General features: G+C 40.9%; 1 protein-coding gene across 7 annotated transcripts in view; it reads left to right on the top strand.

Annotated features, from left to right (window-relative positions):
• Positions 1–22,321, top strand: part of LOC140209942 (high mobility group protein HMG-I/HMG-Y-like) — a 75,308-nt gene that overhangs the window by 29,686 nt on the left and 23,301 nt on the right. For 2 of the 7 annotated variants that reach the window (XM_072278620.1, XM_072278621.1), the window contains exons 5-6: positions 8,268–8,318; positions 21,931–22,275. The exons of 1 other annotated variant lie outside the window; for it this stretch is intronic. In XM_072278620.1, the coding sequence (XP_072134721.1) occupies positions 8,268–8,318; positions 21,931–22,194 (315 nt within the window). In that variant the 3' untranslated portion in view covers positions 22,195–22,275. Of the gene's footprint in view, positions 1–8,267; positions 8,319–11,292; positions 11,342–15,731; positions 15,805–21,930; positions 22,276–22,321 lie in introns of those variants that run through there. 4 more of the 7 variants (XR_011889108.1, XM_072278622.1, XM_072278624.1 and 1 more) reach the window with 3 other exon arrangements.

The raw sequence follows: 22,321 nt of genomic DNA, 5'->3' as shown, positions 1-22,321 counted from the left end.
GCTGTTTTTGTTATATATGGAAAAACATTATACTGCTTAGGAAAACAAACGAATTAAAGACATTCATTTCCAAAATGTTGAGGTGTTTGCTGTACTCAGACAAGGAAATAGTTCTTTTTCGTACATTTTCTTTCATTGCTGTTGTAGTTTTTCATATTTTTTGTAGCATATAATGTTCATTTGCAGATTTCAGGAAGCTTTTTAACCAGCCTCCTCTGTGGATGATTGTTAATCCAGTATTCTAGTTCTTGAGTATTTTTCTTTCCCTACTAACTTAATGTTTCCAAAGATTCATTTTAGGAGCAGAATTAGGCTACTCGGCCATTAAGTCTGCCACTCCATCATGGCTGATTTATTATCCCCGTATACCCCATTCTGCTGCCTTGTCCCTGTAACCTTTGACACCCTGGCAAACCAAGAACCTATCCACCTGTGTTTAAAAATACTCAATGACTTGGCCTCCATGGCTGTCTGTGGCAATGGCTCACCACCTTCTGGCCAAAGAAGTTCCTTCTCATCTCTGTTCTAAATGGATGTCCCTCTATTCTGAGGCTGTGCCCTCTGGTCCGGCATTCACCCACTATAGGAAACGTCCTCTCCACATCCACTCTATCTAGACCTTTCAATAATTGATATGTTTCAATGAGATCCCCCTCATTCTTCTAAATTCCAGCAAGTACAGGCACAGAGCCATCAAATGCTCCTCATACATTAATCCTTTTATTCCTGGAATCTTCCTTGTGAACTTCCTTCAGACCTCTGCAATGCCAGTACATTGTTTCTTAGATTAGGGGTTCAAATCTGCTCATAATACTGCAAGTGTGGGCTGACCAATGCCTTGTAAAGCCTCAGCATTACATCCTTCCTTTTATAGCCTGGTCCTCTCAAGATGAATGTTATCGTTGCATTTGCCTTTCTTACCACTGACTCAACCTTCAAGTTAACCTTTACGGAATCTTGCACATGGAGTCCCAAGTCCTTTTGCATCTCTGATTGTTGACTGCTCTTCCTGGCTGGAAAATAGTGTATGCCTTTATTCCTTTTACCAAAGTGCATGACCATTACTTCCCTACACTGTATTCCATCTGCCGCTTCTTTGCCCATACTCCCGATCTGTCCAAGTCCTTCCATCAATAAGCCTTTTAGTCCTTTTGTTAAACAAATCACACAGATTATACTGTAAACACAGAGATTCTGCAGATGCAGGAAATCCAGAGTAAACACACACAAAATGCTGGAGGAACTCAGCAGGTCAGGCAGTGTCTATGGAAGTCGATGTTTCAGGCCAAGACACTCCATCAGGACTTTCCAGAGGCAGAATCACTGACATATGTTATGAAATTGGTTGTTTTGTGGCAGCAGTGCAGTATAATAAGTATAATAAAATATACTATAAATTACAATAAGAAATATATACATTTCAACCCAGGGGAAATGATACAGGATGAATTGCAAGCTTGGATTTTGGGCTAACTTGCTCAGAGCCGACAGATACAGTACTAGGGATGGAAGGATGTTATTTTGGAAAAGAATTGAGCTCTGTGCCCAATGATGTTCCGCAAGGGTAATTTCTAGGACTTCAGTTGTTTGTGGTACATACTAACTGTTTGGATGAATATGTGGATCGGTAGATTAACAAGTTTGCAGATACTACCAAGAATGGAATTGTGGACAGCAGAAAGGACAATCTATAAGTGGAACATGGATCACTTACAGATACCAGCAGAGAAGTGGCAAGTGTAAGGTGTTGTACTTTGGGAAGTCAGATGACAGGAGAAAAGTAAAATTTATTATCAGAGTACATACATGTCACCACATACCACTCTGAGATTCTATTTCCTGCAGGCATACCCAGTAAATCTATAGAACAGTAACAGTAAACAGGATCAATGAAAGAGCAAGAGCAGGGAAGACAACAAACTGTGCAAATGCAAATATAAATAAATAGCAATAAATAATGACAGCATGAAATAGCAAGATAAAGAGTTCATAAAGTGAGATCATTAGATGTGGGTCATCTCAGTAGATGAGTGTAGTTATCCTCTTTTGTTCAAGAGCCTGATGGTTGAGGGGTAGTAACTGTTCTTGAACCTGGTGGTGCGAATCCTGAGGCACTTGTACCTTCTACTTGATGGCAACAGTGAGAAAAGAGCATGGCAAGGGTGGTGAGGATCTTTGATGGATGCTGCTTTTTCATGATAATGTTTGATATAGACGTGCTCAGTGGCTTGGAGGGCTTTGCCTGTGATGTATTGAGCCAAATCCACTACCTTTTGTATGGCTTTCTGCTCAAAACCATTGGTGTTCCCATACCAGGCCGTAATGCAGTCTGTGAATACATGTTCCACTATACATATATAGAGGTTAGTCAAGGTTTTTGCTGACAACCCAAATCTCCATATACTCTTCAGGAAGTAGAGGCGCTGTTGTGCTTTCCTTGCAATTACGTTTATATGATGGGTCCAGGACAGATCCTCTGAGGCAGTGACACACAAGAATCTAAAGTTACTGGCCTTCTCCACCTCTGATCCTCCAAAGTGTACTGGCTTATGGACCTTTGGTTTCCCTCTCCTGAAGTCTACAATCAGTTCCTTGGTCTTGCTGACATTGAGAGAGAGAGGTTGTATGACGCCACTCATCCAAATTTTCAATCTCACCACTTTGCTAATTCATCACCAGTTTTGATACGGCCCACAACAGTGGTGTCACAGCAAACTTAAAAATGGTGTTGGAGCTGTACTTAGCCACACAGTCATAGGTGTAAAGCAGGAAGCTAAGCTCTCAAACCTATGGATACCCTTGTGCCCATGGAGGTTGTTGAGGAGATGTTTTTACCAATCCGAACTGACCGGGGTCTACAAGGAAGGCAATCCAGGATCCAAGTGCAAAAAGGACTATTGAGGCCCATGTCTTGGAGTTTACTGATTAGTGTGATGATACTAAATGCTGCACTGCAATTGATAAAGAGCATCCTGATGTATGCACCTTTGCTGTCCAGATGCTCTAGGGTTGTGTGAAGAGCCAATGAGATGGCATCTGCTGTGAACCTGTTGCTCCGGTAGGCAAATTGGAGCAGATCCAAGTCACTACTCAGACAGGAGCTGATAGTTTTCAACACCAGCCCCTTGGAAACATTTCATCACTCTGGATGTAAGTGCCATTGGGCAATAGTCACTGAGGCAGGTTACCACTCTCTTCTTGAGCACCGGTATGATTTGAAGCCTGTTTGAAGTAGGTGGGTACCACACACTGCCGGAGTGAGAGGTTGAAGACATCTGTGACCACACCAGCCAGTTGGTCAGCACAGGTCTTCACTTCTCGGCCAGGTACTCCATCCAGACTGGATGCTTTCCTTGAATTCACTGTCTTGAAGGCAGACCAAAGGATCATTGGAAGATATGGGGGTCCATGCTTGTTCCTCCCTGTGCTAGTGGTCAAAGTGAGCATAGAAGACATTGAGGTCTTCTGGAAGCAAAGCTCTGCTGTCCCTCATGTCATTAGATTTAACTTTGTAGGAGGTTATGGCATTCAAACCTTGCCACAGCTGTCGAACATCCCCCGTTGATTGCAGTCTAGTCCGGAATCTCCACTTCACCTGTGAGATGGCTTTCCGGAGATAATACCTGCACCTCTTGTAGCATTCTTGATCTCCAGACTTGAATGCCCCTGATCAAGCCCTCAGCAAATTCCAGATTTCATGGTTCGTGCTTTTTGATTGGGGTAGACCCTGAACAATTTCATGGGGACACACTCATCTGCAGCTGTTTTAACAAATAGTAGGCTTCTTAATAGTGCTGAAGTACATAGAAATATTGGTGTCCAAGTGCATGGTTCACTGGCAGGGCTTTAGGAGAAGATAGGAAAGCACACTCCAGTCCTCATCGAGGATTCAGCGGCGGAATGGGCGAGCGGCTTCAAGTTCCTGGGGTTTAACACATCGATGCAATCACGACAAAGACATGTCAGTGACTCTAGTTCATTAGGACTTTGAGAAGATTTGTTATGTCACCCAAGACACTTGCAAATTGCTATGGATGTTTGGTAGAGAGCATTTTCCCTCGAGTATTATGCTCAATCAGGTGCATAGACTTTCAATCTCAGGTGCTCAGTCTGATGTCATTCCTTACGTAGTGCTTCTTTTGTGTCTTGTGAAGAATTTGAATAAAGTTGTCCCAGCTTGCTTCCCCCACGTGATGTCAATACTCATCACCCAATCCTGTCTTTTCTCTTCCTTTCCTTGTTCCACATGTGTTATAATTCAGTTGGTCTTGGTTTCTTAAATGTCTGCTGACTGTATCTTGAAATAGGGAAAACTGAGTACATGAATTTACTCGAATATATCAGAGTAAGTATGAAAATATCATCGAACTGAGATAAGACTGAATTGTGAATGGTCTTTCTCCAGAAGTTCCCTACAGTTCAAAAAGAGATAATCGTCATACAAGATTAATCAAATACTTGAGTACCTCCAAAGTTGCCTGAATTGAATGATATGCTCTTGACCCGAAAATGTAACAGTTGAAGAAAGCAACAACAGCGGTAACAAACATAGATTCTTAAGCACTTGTGTCCTCAAAATCAAAGCCGTGGATGAACCTGGAGGTTCGTCGTCTGCTGAGGGCTAGATCTGTGGCATTCAAATCTGTTGGATCACCTGTACAACACAAATACAAATGTCAGGATGTTGTTTAACACCATCATTCCTACAGTTCTGATGGAAAAGCTCCAGAACCTAGGCCTCTGTACCCCTCTCTGCAACTGGATCTTTGACTTCTTAACCTGAAGACCACTATCTGTACGGATTTGAAATAACATCTCCATCTCACTGACAGTCAACACTGGCATGCCTCGGGGATGTGTGCTTAGCTCACTGCTCTACTCTCTCTGCACCCACGACTGAATGGCTAGACACAGCTCAAATACCATCTATAAATTTGCTAACGATGCAACTATAGTCGGCAGAATTTCAGATGATGACAAGAGGGCATACAGGAGTGAGCTATACAGGTCGACCTTCACTAATCGGGCACCATTGGGACCTAAGGGGTGCTGGATTAGTGAAAATGTCAAATTGAAGAAGGATTACATTAAGCAATAGCTAACCTTCACTAATCTGGCACCATTGGGACCTGTGGAGTGCCAGATTAGTGAAAATGCCGAATTACAGAAGGATCACATTAAGCATAATTAGTGCTGGATTATTGAAGGAACCGGATTACAGGTAGTCGGATTACTGAAGATCGACCTGTACCAGCTGGTTGTTTGGTGGCACAGCAACAACTTTGCACTCAGTGTCAGTAAGACCAAAGAACTGATTGTGGAATTCGGGAAGGGTAAGATGAGGGAACACAAACCAATCCTTCTTGAGAGATCAGAAGTGAAGAGAGTGAGCAATTTTAAGTTCCTGGGTGTCAATATCTCTGAGGACCTAATCTTGACCCAACATATCAATAACAGCCATAAAGAAGGCAAGGGAGTTCGGAGTTTGAGGAGATTTGGTATGTCACCAGAAGCATTCACAAATTTCTACTGATGTACTGTGGAGAGCATTCCAACTGGCTGTATCACTGTCTGGTATGGGAGTGTAGGGGGCTACTGCACTGGATCGAAGTAAGCTGCAGAGAGTTGTAAAATTAATCACCTGCATCGTGGAGACCAGCGTCCATAGTATCCAGGGCATCTTCAAGGGGTGCCTCAAAAAAGGGGTCCATATGCCCATCACCTTGGATATACCTTCTTATTGTTACCATCAGGCGGTACAGGAGCCTGAAGGAACACACTGAACGATTCAGGAACTGCTTCTTCCCCTCTGCCATCTGATTTCTGAATGGACGCTGAACACAAGAACACCATCTCACTACTTTTTATTTCTATTGTTTGCGCTACTAATTTAATTTAACTATTTAATATGTAATGGTTACTGTAATTTAGTTTTTGTTCTCTTCATTATCATGTATTGCATTGTACTGCTGCCACTAAGTTAACAAATTTTACAACATATGCTGGTGATATTAAATCTGATTTTAGTTTGATTGCTGGCCTGAACCAGGCTACCCTGAATCCCACTTAGAGTGTGTAAGAAAATGAAGGCTTATGCAGTGATTCATTCAAGAAATAAAGTAGCTGCACTTTCATTGTTTCAGGATCTATAGTGTTCATTTTCTGAACTGTTTTCTCCTCTTCCCTTAGCCTGCCTAGTTTGTTCGTAAACCCCTTGGATCCAGGAGAAATTGCAACCAGCACATCACACTAGGTCATTTCTAACTGTCTTACTGTTTGCCCCTTCAGCACTGTTAATGTCTGTCCACCTGTGGCAACTTCCATAAAAGGAACAAATCATCATTGAAATGAATGATAAGTGTAAATTATCAAAACCTTTTGACCAAGTGTGAAATGTGAGGGCTTTAGTACCAGTGACACTGGCAAGGAAACTCTTGCGGAATATGAAGGCTTATCTACTATAATGAAATTGGCAATTTCTGAAGGGAAATTGTAGAGAGGTACTATTATCTGAGTTCAATTTGAGGAGTGAGCAACGTTTTTTTGCAATGTTGGATACTTGGCGACATCGGAATGTTAAATAAATACCTTCTGAAGCTGTGGGTGAGCATTGATTCTGCTTGTTGGATTTTAAATAATCCATGTAATGATTATAATTAAGTAAGATAATGGCTAATAACTCATCCAACTCTTAACTTCAAAGTCAAAGAACTCTATTAAATCATTAGCAATTAACTGTTTAGAGACCCTCAATGATTGCATGATAGGCATTGTGGTCAAGATGTCTGATAATTTTGTTTTTGTGCAGGATGTATTGTTTAATGACTGGTTTGTTATGTTAATCCTGTCAGTGACCCAAAATGATAACTCACAGAAAGTTGCCTTGTGGATTGATTTTTCTGCTTGTGCTTTTCATTGGGACTAATCAGCATGGGTTTCTGTACCACACACATTCTGAATTAAAGGAAGTCTTGACCACTTGAAGATCAAACAATGTTTGCATTTTATAATTGGTTTGAAGCAGGATTATTGTTGTAATTTTCATTGAAATTGAAACTGAGCCCACATGCATTATGTCCAATGGTTAAAAGGTTTGAATTGAGGCATAGGAAAATTTGGAAAACTTTTATCAAATAATGAATATAGGCCCAATGGTGACTCCTTACTGTAGAATTCAGTGATTCTTTTTATTGATGTTCAATATAACTTTATTTTCTAAGTTACTTTCATTTTCAGCTCAGAAACGGGCCCTTTGGCCCTTCTAGTCTCTGCCAGCCTGTCTATGCCTAGTCCCATCTCCCTCACTTGGACATAGCCTTCCATAACTCTCATCCATGTACCTAGGCAATCTTCTCTTAAATATTACAGCAGAACTCTCTACCATCTACCATTTCCACTGGCAGCTTATTCCTCCCACCGCCCTCTGACTGAACAAGCTCCCCCTCAAATTCTCCTTAAATACTTCACCTTTCACCCTAAACCTATGACTTCCAGTACAAGTCTCAACCAACTTGAAGGGGAAAAGAAACATGCAAGTGTTCACCTGTCTACTCACCTCATAATTTTGTATACCTCTATTAAGATCTCCCTTCATTCTCCTGCACTCCAGTGAATAAATAGCCTTTCCTCTGGAGCCTTCCTCCAGAGGAAACTAATTTTTCATCTTTACATTTAGCAGCCTCTATTTTCTCCCATCATAAATGTTCTAATTAAAATCTTTGTTTAGAAATCTCTTTAACAACCTTGCTACATTCTATATCGTTGTACAGTATTACTTTCAAACTTAAGTGCTCAATTCTCCTCTCCACTTACTGCTGCTTGGTACCAGTGCCTTCCAGTATTCTATATTTGCATCAGCACCAACTTCCTAAACCACCAGCACATCTTTTTCTCATTTTCAACATCTCCCAAAGACGCAGCAACTTCTTCTTAAGCCCATCACCCCTGCTGTGGCAAAGGCCACTGACAGATCCTTCCTCTCCCTGGGATGGGGTATTTTGAGCTTTTGTTGGTGTTTCTGTAGCCCTGTGCTTGTACTGGATGGGTTTGCTAGCCCCATGCCAATCATCCTCCTTTGGCAGCTGGGTTTGCGACCATCCGAGGCAGAGTTATCTTTGAATGCCCATGTTTATTACCCGGATCACTACATTAAAACTGCTATATAATTTTATGTTATCTTTGTAGTGACTCTATGAAAAATGAATAAATTGGCAAACAAAAGTTACAATATTCATTGCATGTTAACTCTATTTTCCATGGAATTCCAGAAAGCTGAAACTACAGGAACAAAAAAGCCCAGAGGTAGACCAAGAAAAAGGGTAAGGATTTTTAAATGCAGGAGCACTCCTACACTAACAGCATCTTTTTGTCTGTTTTTTTTAAAAAATGTTTTAACTCACTTGGGTACTGTAGTTTTTTTTAAAAACATGTAAATTTGTGCTGTAACTCCAAAAGCTTAATATTGCATGTAGAACAATTCTCACTACAGTCACCTGTCACGCCAGTGCTGATTGTTTATGAATGAAGTTATTTATTCACATATCATGTTCTCTGCTTATCACATACCTGCTACTTAAGGAAAAAGTAAATGCAGTTGTGAGAATGGTTGGCTTGATTTAACACAGTGAAGTTCTACCACTGGCTGGCAATGAATAGTTGCTTAGTACTTCTGGCTCATCCTGTTTTTATTTTGCCTACTAATTAACTTGAATTTTCATCATCTTAAAAGTTCCTTTACTTTCTGAACTTGCTGATTACTTTTTTTTGTGCTAAGAAATCATTGGATGGAACATTTAGTTCTATCATGGGCACAGCTTGGGTATAATGAATGTCATTTCTGTTCCAAAATGGCATACATATGCATATACAAAGATAAATAAAAATAGCTTAGAGGTGTTGAGGGGTAAGATAGAAAGAGCCACATATTTGCATTATCTGCAACTTGTAATTTAGAAGAGAAGTCTGAGTTAAGTGGCATGGAAGAAGATTTATCAATGACAATTTCACCTTCTTTCTGTGGCTTCAGCTTCACAACTGGCCATTGCTGCTCCAGTGTTGGCGAGTGTAACGTCCTCCATAATGAGAGGATAGTTTCCATCTCAGTTAACTGCTTATCTTACCAACTGTAGCGCTGCAATTTGTTCTCAAGTCTGTTCATTGGGTTTTATGCAGTATGGTTGACGTACCTGTTATAATAATGCTGTCATTCTGTGCAAAGTAATATTGTGGGTGGCTTTTCTTAGCATTATATTTGAGGTTGGGGATAAAGCTATTTCAGTAGGTTCAGTTTAACGTCAGAGAAATGTATACAATATACATCCTGAAATTCTTTTTCTTCGCAAACATCCATGAAAGCAGAGGAGTGCCCCAAAGAATGAATGACAGTTAAATGTTAGAAGCCTGAAGCCCCCCAGCTCCCCCTCCCACGCATAAGCAAAAGCAAAGTGATGACCCCCTCCTCCCCCACCAGCAAAAAAGCATCAGCACCCCCATCAAGCACTCAAGCTGCAGCAAAGCATCAACAAAGTCACAGGCTTTCTGTACCCCAAAGACTACTTGTTCACCCAGTAATTCGACATACCATGGGCTGTCCCTAATAAGGGAAAAAGAGGTGTCCCCGTTTCACAGCGAGAGGGGAAATGTAGAAAACAACTCGCCGATTTATGGTGTTAAATGTCTGTTGTGTTGCTTTTTCCAATCGCTGTGCCAAAGATCTCGAGTCTCTGGGCACACTGCCAGCTGCCAGCTCGCTGCTTACAATCTTCTGTCTCCCACAACACACTAGTTTTCTGTGGTGGCACCGACATCAAATCTGCCCGCCTCCAGAGCCACGAAAATCCAGCACCTTGAAGGCGCGCTAGTCTTCTAGGCCACATTCTTGGCATACTGAAAAGCGGCCAGTTGTGAGACCCTGAGAGTGAGTCCCATTCCCGCAAAGAACCGAAGTCAGAGTGTAACAAAAGAACCCTGAAAAGGAAAAAAAAAATGATGTTAGAATGAAGGCTGATTAATGGAGACTATTGGTAGATAAATGATGGTGGTGCTGCTGTATTGAGTGTTGCAGGTAATGTTGGTGGTGGGCTTTATAATTTGACAAAGTATTTTGGTTCTTGATCATATATCTTGAATTATTGGGAAGATGATGTTGTCATCTTTCTGTCTCCTCCACCAAGACCTATAGAAAAACTTAGAAGTTCTAACCTTATATTTCCTCTGTAAATTAAACTTTTTGTAGTGCTGAAAACTTGAAGGTAGAAATGATAATGCAAGTGAAACTGATTTTATTGGTGAGCGGTTGGGGGAAGACACTTCTCCCTCATGAAGAACTGAATCGATGACGCTACCGATCTCTGATCAGTTGTTAAACTGCAACTGATTATCAGCATTTTCTTCCCTGTTTTAAATAGTGGCTGCTTTACCAGATGTAATGTTATAGCTATACCTTCACACCTTAACCACCCACCACTTAAGCTGACATAAGTTGCATGAGGATAAATGCTTCAAGGATATAATGAGAGAAATGTAAACGCATGTTTAATTACTGAATGGACAGTAATGTATCATGGCAAATTAACACCCCATACATTTTAAAATAAATGTTTCATAGCTTACTTCTGTGTTTGGCTGCTAACTAAACACTTTGGTGCAGATCAAATTTATAATCGGAGATCTGCCACTGATTCTGGTCGGTGGAGCAGTAGCCTCTGACTTGTATACTGCATGAGGCAATTGTTGAAGTGGCTGATTTTTTTTTAAAGGCTCATGGAGGCCCAACACACAAATCCTTACAGTTGAGAATAAACCATACATTGAGTAGGATGGTGAATCCTGTGATCTGTGACGCAAAGCTTCAGCAATGAAGTGTCAAGAAACTTTGATATTTAGCTAATCTACTTACTTCCCTGATCTCCCATTTATTGAAATTGCATAATGCTTTAAATATAACAACTATTCATGTTGTTTTAAAAATACTTTAAAATTATTGTTTATAAGCAAAAGCATGTAGAAACCCTATCTATTTAAATAAACTCAAGCATTTAAGAACTGTTTAGTAGTACCTATGCTTAACTTTTCAGTTGTACTCCATCATTGAAATTAATGAAGAATTTTCTGTGCCTAATTCAACCTTGTTTCTGAATGTTGCATGTCTCAGCATCTGTTATTAAGCCTCTCATTTTTGCATCATATCCTGTTCTGGCATGCAACAATATATATCTTTCTCGAAAGATGGGTGTTATTTGTAATGGTTTATTATTCCCTCAATCCTCCATTCCACATGTAATCCTCCTGCAGATCAACAAGCCTCTAGACCTGTGAAGTTAGAGCCAGCAGTTTCAGTCAGGTATATGTTGAATGGCTACAGCTCACCTGGCATCTCTTGAAAAGACTCGGATTTGTCCATTATCTCATTTTGTGGAAGGTCGCTCAAACTCTGAGGCTTTGAGAAACTCTTCCAGCATCTAATTAGTGGGCTTGGTGCAGCACCTGGTTTCTTCAGGTGCTCCAGTTTCCTCCCACAGTCCAAAGGTGTACTGGTTAGAAAGTTAATTGGTCATTGTAAATTGTCCTGTGCCTAGGCTAGATTTAAATTGGGGGTTGCTGGGTGGTGCGGCTTGGACGAGCCAGAAGGGCCTATTCAGCACTGTATCTCAATAAGTAAGTAAGTGCTATGAAAATGGAAGAGCTTGATTTGGTTGCCTTAGAGGCAATAAGGCAATTTATTATGAATATATTTGATATCCTGTCTTCCTGTATTTTCTCTGTGGAATTAAGTTTATTGTTAACTGTAGTTCCATCTCCCACAATTTCTTCTATTGCCTCTGGGGGGTAAAAATCAATGCTGTTGATGTTGAAATCCCCACAGACCAGTTAAGAAGTTAACAAATGACAGAATGGATGTAAGAAATAGAGGAGCTGAGGGTTAAGATAAAAGACACATTAGCCTTGTAGTTCAACGACCTAATACTGTGATACAAATAAAAATTGTTTTTCTTTGAATGAAATATCTACCATTTCCCTTCTGTTTTGTGTCATTCTGGATATTTGACTGGGCATTTCCTGCCATGAATCATACTTGCATAGTGTTACATTTATGGTATTGGACATAACAATGATGTTAATTGTGCAATGCTATTTTTTCTAGTATTGGTGGATAAATTCCAATGACAGTGTATGAGCCCTGGAGGAAAAATCAGGATTTCATTGTCTTACAGCAAATTTCAGACTAATTTATTTATCACATGTATATCAAAACATACAATGAAACGTGTTGTTTGTGTTAAGAACCAACACAAGCTTAAGATATGCTAGGAGCAGTTCGCAAGTGTCACTGACACCAACATAGCATGCCCATGATGTTTAACAGGAAAACAGCAAAACATGCCCCTCTCCTTCTGCTATCCACCCATCCACTCACCCACAGTCACCCATCCACTCACTCACACACAGACAGTCACCCATCCACTCACTCACACACAGTCACCCATCCACTCACACATGGGCAGTCACCCATCCACTCACACATGGGCAGTCACCCATCCACTCACTCACACACAGTCACCCATCCACTCACACATGCGCAGTCACCCATCCACTCACTCACACATGGACAGTCACCCATCCACTCACACACAGACACCCATCCACTCACACACACACACCCATCCACTCACATACAGACAGTCACCCATCCACTCACACACAGTCTTCCAACCTCAGGGCAGGTTGACTTCAGACCTGTAGCCTCCATTGGACTTGCAGACATAAGGCCTCCAAATTCATTGACTCTCAGAACAGTCCTGTATCTCAGCACTGGGGCTTCAGGTTGACTTATGAACGTTGATATTTGGTATCCACTCCAGGACCCGCTGATGATGGGAGCTGAACTCCAGAGGTGCGGACTTGTGTACCTAGAAGGTCACCAGCCCTCATGCCTCTTGCCCACACAGATCTCAGTAAACTTGGGGGTGGGGGAATGGGGTTGGGTGGAGACCAGCCCTTGACTGGAAGCAGCATTGTTTGAAAGCAGTCTCCTCCGTAAAATGCATCTTCTGAATTCTGCTATAGTTTGGCTAGAAGGCTTGGACCTAGAAGACAGGACCGTACAAAGACCAGAACAAAGAGTATTATAATTTCTTCTGTCACAGATATTATTCCCCAAGAGTCTATAGGGACCATTGTTTCTACCTTCTCTTTTCGAAACTCATTGTCTTGAGAGGATAAAATTAAGGTTGTTGTCACACTGACTGCAAACTCTGTGACTGTAACTCAGCTTGTGCCCATTTCTGGGTCAGGGTCGGGGTCATTGAATCATTCTGAGTGTCTGTAGCTTGTGTCTGCCAATTCTCGTAATTTGCTATTCCCCATATATTCCTTCAGAAGAAATGAGACAGGATGGGAATGAGGGTTTCATGCAAGTTCAGATGGTAGGCAATGCTCATTTAGTTTTGGTGTGCATTATAGTACCCAAAGTACCTTTATCAATCACAAGGGTTTCCACATCAAGGCTTGTGATTAACAATGCAAGAAACAATATGGTTAATGCCTGTGGAATCCTGAGGGAGGACAGAAATGGTCCTCTACCTGATGAACATTGATTCAACCAAGTATTATGATTTGGAGTCTGCAAAGGAGGCATAAATTCTCCTTACTCTCAATGTCAATAGTGTGCCTTCCGCATCACTCCCTCCCTTACTGGCTGATTGGCAGAATGCAAAGATTGGGAGCCTTTCCTATTTGGTTGCCATTGACTAGTGGTCGGTGTTCAATACTTAGCACATTGTATGTTAATGATCTGGATGACAAAATTGATGGCTATGTGGCCTATGTTTGTGGGTGTTACAAAGATAGACAGGGGAGTACGGAGTCTGTAGAAGGATTTCAACAGATTGGGACAATGGGCAAGAGAGTGGCAGATGGAATACAGTGTAAGGAAGTGTATGGTTATGCACTTTGATAGAAGGAATATAGACATAACCTTCTACTATTTTCTAAATGGGGAGCAAATTCAAAATTTGTAAGTGCAAAGTGAATGGGAAACCAAGTGCAGAGTTCCCTGGAGCTTAACTTGCAGGTTGAGTCGGATGTAAGGAAGGCAAATGTAATTTATCCTTCATTTTCAGAGGACCAGAATATAAAAGCAAGGATTTTATAAGGCATTGGTCAGACCACATTGGAGTATTGTGAGCAGTTTTGGGCTTCATATCTAAGAAATGATGTGCTGGTATAGGAGAGGGTCCAGAGGAGGTTTATAAGGTTACTCCACCTGATCCCGGGAATGAAAGGGTTAATATATGAAGCAAGATGGCTTCAATAGGTTCAGTAGAAATGTCAGAGAAATGTATACAATATACAAACTTCTCAGACTTGCTGAACTTTAGAAGATTGAAGGGGGATCTCATTGAAACCTAGCGAATATTGAAAGGCCTAGATAGAGTGGGTGTGGAGGGAATGTTTCCAGTATTGGGAGAGTCTGGGACCAGAGGGCTCAGACTCAGAATGTGAGGACATCCCTTTCGAACAGAGGTAAGGAGGAATTTCTTTAGCCAAAGGGTGGTGGATCTGTTAAATTCATTGCTGTAGAAGGCTGTGAAGGCCAAGTCTTCGGGTATATTTACGGCAGAGGTTGATAGGTTTATGATTTGTAAGGACGTCAAAGCTTGTAGGGAGAAGGCAGAGGAATGGGCCTGAGAGTGAAATCTAATCAGCTATGATGAAATGGCAAAGCAGACTCGATGGACTGAATGGCCTAATTCTACTGTTGTATCTTATTGAAGTAGCCTTTTTAAAAGATTCTACAGATATACTTGCCACTTTTCATAAAGGGATCTAACATAATAAGGAAGGGAGTAATATGGTAGGGCTATAAGACAGATGCAGTTCCTGGAGACCTGATACCTGAATAGTCAACATTTCAGTTAAGGTTATAAGCACCTGCTATGGGCATTTCTCTGCATATGAAAGAGCTTCCATAATATCAAATTTTAAAGTCCAATGTGCATGCGCACCTTTGTTCTTATGAACAACAGAATTCATTTCCTCTAATAATTGTTTGTATTAGTCTTGTGTGGTTTTTGATGCTGTTCATTACAATATTGCAGAGGCGTGATTGCTGGATTTTCTGATTTGTGGACAAAGTCGACTTCTGTATAAATGGAACCTGTTCATTGCATGAAGCTCTGCATCTCAGTAAAAAGTTGTAGGGGCAGAGAGCAGATTAAAATGGCCTTTCATCCACCAGAACTCTCACTTTTATAAATCTTGTGAGCTCTGGACATGATTTTTATATTGATTCATATCTCAAATAAGGTGTTGCCTCCTGCCAGATACAGCTGACCCAGGACTGAAGCCAGCCTTCCGACCACACGGTTCAATGGAAATTTTATTTGGCTATGCCACCTGGTGGAAAATATAAGTTTGGGAGGGAACAAAATATATCTGCATTGTATTAATGTCATTAAAATTTGTGTTCCTTAGGTACATTTTTAAAATGGTCAGGGACAGCTGGAGCACTATTATGACACTTCTATTTGAGTGCAAGTGATTTTTTAGGCCGCTATTTGATGGCTTTATACACAGTTTATTAATTTGCAAATTTTCTCCCTTAAATAGAAACCTTTAATCATGTTCTCACTATTACTATTCAGGTTCTCAGGATGCAATCTTTTTTAGGTATTTATCGGTTATGTATTAACAAAACCTATGTCTCTTTCTTCCCAATACCACACAAGCAGAAGAGGACATTGATGGTGATGGAGTTGAGGGAGGTAGAGTTGGGAAACTAGCATGTGTGGAAGTATCAAAAGGTGAAACATGGTTTCTTTCCATTGCACTTGTCCCTTCTTGCTTTAGAGTTACCACAGGACAAATTATTATTGTACTTGAATATGGTTGCTACTGTCTAGATGATGGGAAATGGAAACTCCAAGTGATGAATGCCCCTTCTTGAACTTTTTGTGGGCCTGGTACAGTAGGTTTCACTGATTAGTTTGAAATAAAAACACTGCTACTGGTCTGGGCAGTTTGTCTCTAAATACAAAATAGATGTTAATGGGTTAACTAAAGTGTGGTAAGGTTCCTTACTAATGTCAAGAATGGCGCCCTACAGAGTCACAGTAGCTGGAAAATCCAGCCTGCCAGTCTCCCAAATGTTTGTTCGCATGTAAGGATTCATGTTGGGCATTTATAGCCTGGAGGGGATCTGCATATTATTAATGTGCGACAAGAGGCATGTGTATTTCAAACCAGTGCATCAATTTTTGCAATGTATAACTTGAAAATTACATCAGTATAGTTATGCTGCCAAAACAGAGCATCTAGGACCTGTACTTCCCATATCATATGATGCAAGCTGAGAGAAAATCCAGAGCTTAGATGACTAGCAGTGTAAACTTACAGGTCATTGTTGCATTGGTTGAGTCCTAAGCATTTTTATAAAATATATTCGACAGTATAGCAAGGATCGTTTTCCTATTGTTAGAATTGGAATTTTGATAGCTTCTTCTCATCAGGGATATTGGATTTTTGAGCTGGTAGTCAACATTGTGGTGTGATTCTGATTAGGATCAGACTTTCTTCCTGTTTCCTGTGCGAGTCAGCCTTTAGTCATAAGGGTTCCCATTTCCTCAAACTCACCACAAAATAAATAGGGTGTCTTACTCACACTGAAGCATGGGCAGTGATCCAGAGGTCCTTTGCTAACTATTTACTGGTATTTTCATTTCTTATATTTGGCACAGAATATATATCCTTTTCTTAATTTGTTTTGATTAAAAGAAAAAATCCTTTGCAAAAATGACATGATACATGTAATCTTTTTTCCCTTCTTGTGAATGCAGTGTGTGTGTGTGTGTGTGTGTGTGCACATACACACAAAAGGTAAAAGTTATGTGAAGCAATAAGTAACAGCTTTTATTATTAAAAAAAATATATTTGGAGGAAACTCTTTTGCCTTCGTGCCAAATCAGAAAACTTGTAAAAGCTGAGTGTAATGGGACATGAACTTCTTATAAGTAAAGCCACATGTGAATCCTTTATGACACCATTTGTATTAGAGGTAAAGCATACAAAAGTGGATTTATTTTTGAAATACTAAATTAAGGAATGACTCAACTGAATATTAATACGGAACACGGTAAGTGCATTTCCTAGAGGAACCTGGATACACTAACCCAATAAATGAACTGAAAACTCACGGTCATTCTGCTCAAATGGCATGGATTCTGTGATGAATGATTGGAGTAGCAGCACTTTGTTATTGCAGGTTCTACATTTCTGGTGTTGCACGAGCACAGCAACCTTTTCTGCCATATGTCCTTTCTTTCTTCTGCCTTTTTCTCTGTAAACCTACGCACTATCAGCCATAGTTATGCCAGCTTTTCACTATTGTCCATTCTGCAGTCACAAGCCTGATGAATCCTTCAGCACTTAATTTTTCTGCTAACTTCCTAACATTACAACCTTGATGGATTATCCCTCAGCTTCTCTCTGTTCTGTTCTTGCCATTAATCTGCCTTCTGGTGTCTGTAGGCGCAGTTTTTTTTGTATGCAATTCATTTTGCATGAACATCACTTCTTGTACGTAAGCTTTTTTAAAGCATTTCCTGCGTGGGATAATTTGGATTTCAACTTGAGCTACAAAGTGAAAAGACATCTATCTCCATTCTCTCTTTATTTGCCCTTGAAACAGCAATATTTATGAGTCTTAAATTTTGATAATATCAGTAAAGATTTAATAGATATATATAGAAGGAAGTATTTATTGTTATTAAGATGTTGCGCATAAATTTACTCTTGTCTACATGGCATAGTAGTGCTTGTGTGTATCACCTTGGTTGACAATGATTACGAGAATTAATATCATTAATATATTCAGGCACCTGACAATTTTATATTGAATTTAATAAGAATCTTAAGATCTTAGTAAAAATCCTGAAGGAAGCTTCTGTCTCGGGTGATTTTTAAAAAAGGTATTTAACTCACAACATAGCTTTGTACATCTGCACTGCGAGGGCAGTGTAGTGAAAAGATAACGCGTCCTCAAAGGACTGGACATGCATCTGAATGCTGTTCATTACAATGTCAGCTTCCGATCAGAGCAACGTTGATCACCGAAACCTGGAAGTTAGGTCAAATGTGGCGCATTGAGCGTGTCATCGCGATGCCCGAACGAATCAACAATTGGCATAGCTGCTGTACGAGCTTGTGCTAAGCGCAAATTTGAGATGCAAATAGGGAACAGCTTATATAGACATGGAGAGAGCACACGTAGAAGCTGCATTTAGTGCGCTCAAGGAAAAACGTGAAACGGAGGCTGCTCAGCAGAGGCAAAGATGTATGAAACAGCAGCTGGCTTAGACAGTGGTCAGTCCACAACCAGAATCAGTCATGTTTTGTCATCACAACAGTCAATGCAGCTTTCTAAAGAATACATCCAAACACATTTTGGTTATAAAAAGACATGCTCGAGTTCTACAAGGAGAAGCTGTCCACATGACGAAGCCAACATGCCTTCACCTGGCGGATGGAAAGTGCACAAGGAGCCACGGGACCACTCACCTTGAAGTCTGGTGTGGATGCCACTAGGTCACCGGCAAGCAAATGAAATAGCCAATGAAAAATGAGTGCAAGTGTAGCTGAGTGCAAGGGGTGGAAAAAGATACAGTTTGCTTAGAACTTAAATTGCTTGAACAAAACCAGCCGAAATGAGCTTTGTGATATCGGGCAACAGACATAAAAGTTGCTGGTGAACGCAGCAGGCCAGGCAGCATCTCTAGGAAGAGGTGCAGCCGACGTTTCAGGCCAAGACCCTTCGTCAGGACTAACTGAAGAAAGAGTGAGTAAGGGATTTGATAGTTTGAGGGGGAGATCCAAAATGATAGGAGAAGACAGGAGGGGGAGGGATGGAGCCAAGAGCTGGACAGGTGATAGGCAAAAGGGATACGAGAGGATCATGGGACAGGAGGTCCGGGAAGAAAGGTGGGGGGGGGGGGGGGACCCAGAGGATGGGCAAGGGGTATATTCAGAGGGACAGAGGGGAGAAAAAGGAGATTGAGAGAAAGAATGTGTGTATAAAAATAAGTAACAGATGGGGTACAAGGGGGAGGTGGGGCCTAGCGGAAGTTAGAGAAGTCGATGTTCATGTCATCAGGTTGGAGGCTACCCAGACGGAATATAAGGTCGACTGCACCTCTTCCTAGAGATGCTGCCTGACCTGCTGCGTTCACCAGCAACTTTTATGGTGTTGCTTGAATTTCCAGCATCTGCAGAATTCCTGTTGTTTGTGATATCGGGAATGTAATATAGGAACATTTAAAACCAAAACCATTGTTGATTGCAGAACGCTTTATGTTTCATAGGTGGAATCAAAAGGAAAGGGAGACAATTTCAGCTTACGTGGCTGAATTGAAGAAATTGTCCGAGCATTTTCAGTTCAGTGATGGGCTTAATGATACGCTGACAGTTCGTTTAGTTTGTGGAATCTTATAAGAAAGTATTCAAAAATGCCTCCTAATGGAAGCACAGCTCATATTTAAAAGAGTAGTTGAAGTTGCTGTATCAATGGAAATGGCTGCCAGAGACACAATTGAGTTGCAGTCAAGAATGAAAATGAGTGTGAACAAAATTGCAATGTCCAAACAGAAACATGCCTGGCTGAACAAATTGTTACTGTTGTGTCAGAGGTTCACATACACTAGACTAATGCAGGTTTAAAGGGAAAACTTGAAGAAAATACAACAAAGTAGGACACACAAAGAGCATATCAGGTAGACAAAAATAAATGGACTGCACAGGGTATAGAAGAAGATAAAAAGTCAAGTTGCATTTTCAGAAGAGCACTAATCTGCATGCTGTTGATGAAAAATTTGATAATGATAAGAATCAACAATTGGCAGGGCTGTAAGACCAGTTAGCCTTAAGATTTACAATGTGAAAACTAACAAGAGACAAGCATTATGGCTTACACCAGAAGTGAGAGGCAAATTAATTAAATGGAATTGAATACTGGCTTTGCTGTTTCAGTAATTTCATAAAATGAGTTTGAATGATATTTCAAAGATACGGAACGGAAGTCTGCTGGTATGTAACTAAGAACTTGTACTGGAGGAAGGATAACTCCCTTGAGAATGACATTTATAACAATGAAATACAACAACCAAAAAGCCACATGGGACTCGTATGTGATTAAAACCCAGAGGGCCAGCATTGTGGGGCCGTGACTGGCTGAAATAACTACAGCTTGATTGGAGATCCATCTGCCATTTGCATGCCACATCCTCTGCAATAGAGTCAACTAAAAGTGAATTAAGAAAGCTACTGGATGATGCCACAGCAGTGTTTAGGGATGGCATCGGAAATCTTAAACTTATCAAGGGTAAAATGGTGTTGAATGAAAATGTCATACCCAAGTATTACAAAGCCAATCCAGTTCCATATACTATCCATGATAAAATAGCCAGTGAGCTGGATCTCATGGAGCCTGAAGGAAGTCCTTCCAAGGTTGAGTGGAGCCCATGGGCAATGCCAGTAGTCCCAGTAGTCTGTCAGGGTCTGTGGTAATTTTAAGGTCATTATCAACCCAGCACTGAAGTATATCTGTATCCTCTGTGCAGGATAGATGATGTCTTTGCAAATCTTTCTGGGGGGAAACACTTCAGCAAAGTGGACTTAGCTGAGGCCTATCTACAGATGGAGATAGAAGAAGAGTCCAAACACTCACAAAGGGCTTTATCGCTATAATAGATTTATTTTTGGTGTAGCAAATGCATCTGCACTCTGGCAGAAAGCTGTGGACCAGATGCTGTAAGGTTGCCCGGGTACTTGGTGTAATCATTGTAACCAGTGAGGATGAAATGGAATGTCTCCAAGATCTCAAAACGTTGTTTAAAAAGATTAAAAGATTATAGGCTTTGAGCACGACATAACAAGTGTGACTTCTTTAAACAAAGCATCACTTACTGTGGTCACACCCATTGACACCAAGTGTGCTGAGAAAATTCAAGCAGTGGTGAATGCTCCAAGGCCAAAGGGTGTGTCACAGTTGCAGTCCTTTTTTAGGATTTGTCAATTACTTTAACAGATTCCTGCCTAACCTGGCTAACGTGCTCCACTCCTTGAATTTATTACTACAGATTGGGATGAAATGGCAATAGTCAAAGCAATGTGAGGTGATTTTCCAAAGGCAAAGGAAAAAGTGATGTCAGACACTGTACTCATACATTATAATCCACACCTTCCAATGAAGCTCGTCTTTCACCTCGGCTTATGGTATATGTGCAATCATGTCATGTTATGAGTGATTAGATTAGATTCAACTTTATTGTCATTGGGCCGAGTACAGATACAAAGCCAATAAAATGCATTTAGCATCTGACCAGAAATGCAAAAAATAGTGCTATTTACGAAAAACTGCGAATAAAAAATGTGCTACAGCACACAAATATAAAAGTACTGAGACAGTACAATATGGATGCAATACTGCTTAACGCTGTGATGAGAGGTTCGGCAGTGTCACAGCCTTGGGGAAGAAGCTCTTCCTGTGCCTGCTGGTGCGGGAGCAGAGGCTGCTGTGGCGCCTACCGGATTGGAGGAGAGTAAAAAGTCCATGGTTAGGGTGAGATGCATCCCTGATAATGCTTTTCGCCCTGCCCAGGCAGTGTTTATGATATATGTTCTCAATGGAGGGCAGTTGGTTGCCGATAATCCGCTGGACAGTTTTCACCACACACTGAAGTGCTTTGTGTGATGGAAGTGAACATCCCATAGCCTTTAGTGTCACATTCCCTTACCGCTATAGAGAAAAATTATGTACAGATTGACAAATACGCCTCGAGTGCGGTTTGGAGTATAAAGTAGTTCAACCAGTACCTGTGTGGGAGAGAATTTACCTTCATTACTGATTATCAACCACTAGTGTTTGTTTTTAATCTATAGAAGGATGTTCCACTAACAGCAGCAGCACAAATGCAGAGATGGGCTCCTCAGAGGTGGAGGACACAATTACAAGATCATGGAAATGCTGATGATTGTCACATTTATCTTTGGGAAACCAAAATACCTGAAAAATTTACAAAAGAGGACACAGCTCTTGACATATTTTTCCTAAGGCAAATTAAAAGTCTCCTTACTGCAGCCAAGATGATCCAAAAGGGAAACCAGAGAAAAACCCACACTGCCATGAGACCGCAGAATGACTGACCAGAATGTGCAGCAGAAATTCCAGTTCCCCCATTTTTACCAGCACTGGAATGAGCTTGTCCTTAATGGGGGTTGCCTTGCATGGGGATTGAGAGTGTTGTATCACCCAAGCTGAGAGCTGAAGTGT

This window comes from Mobula birostris, chromosome 14, assembly GCF_030028105.1.
Source record: "Mobula birostris isolate sMobBir1 chromosome 14, sMobBir1.hap1, whole genome shotgun sequence".
NCBI classification, from domain to species: Eukaryota; Metazoa; Chordata; class Chondrichthyes; order Myliobatiformes; family Myliobatidae; genus Mobula; species Mobula birostris.
This window is presented reverse-complemented; position numbering and strand designations above follow the sequence as displayed.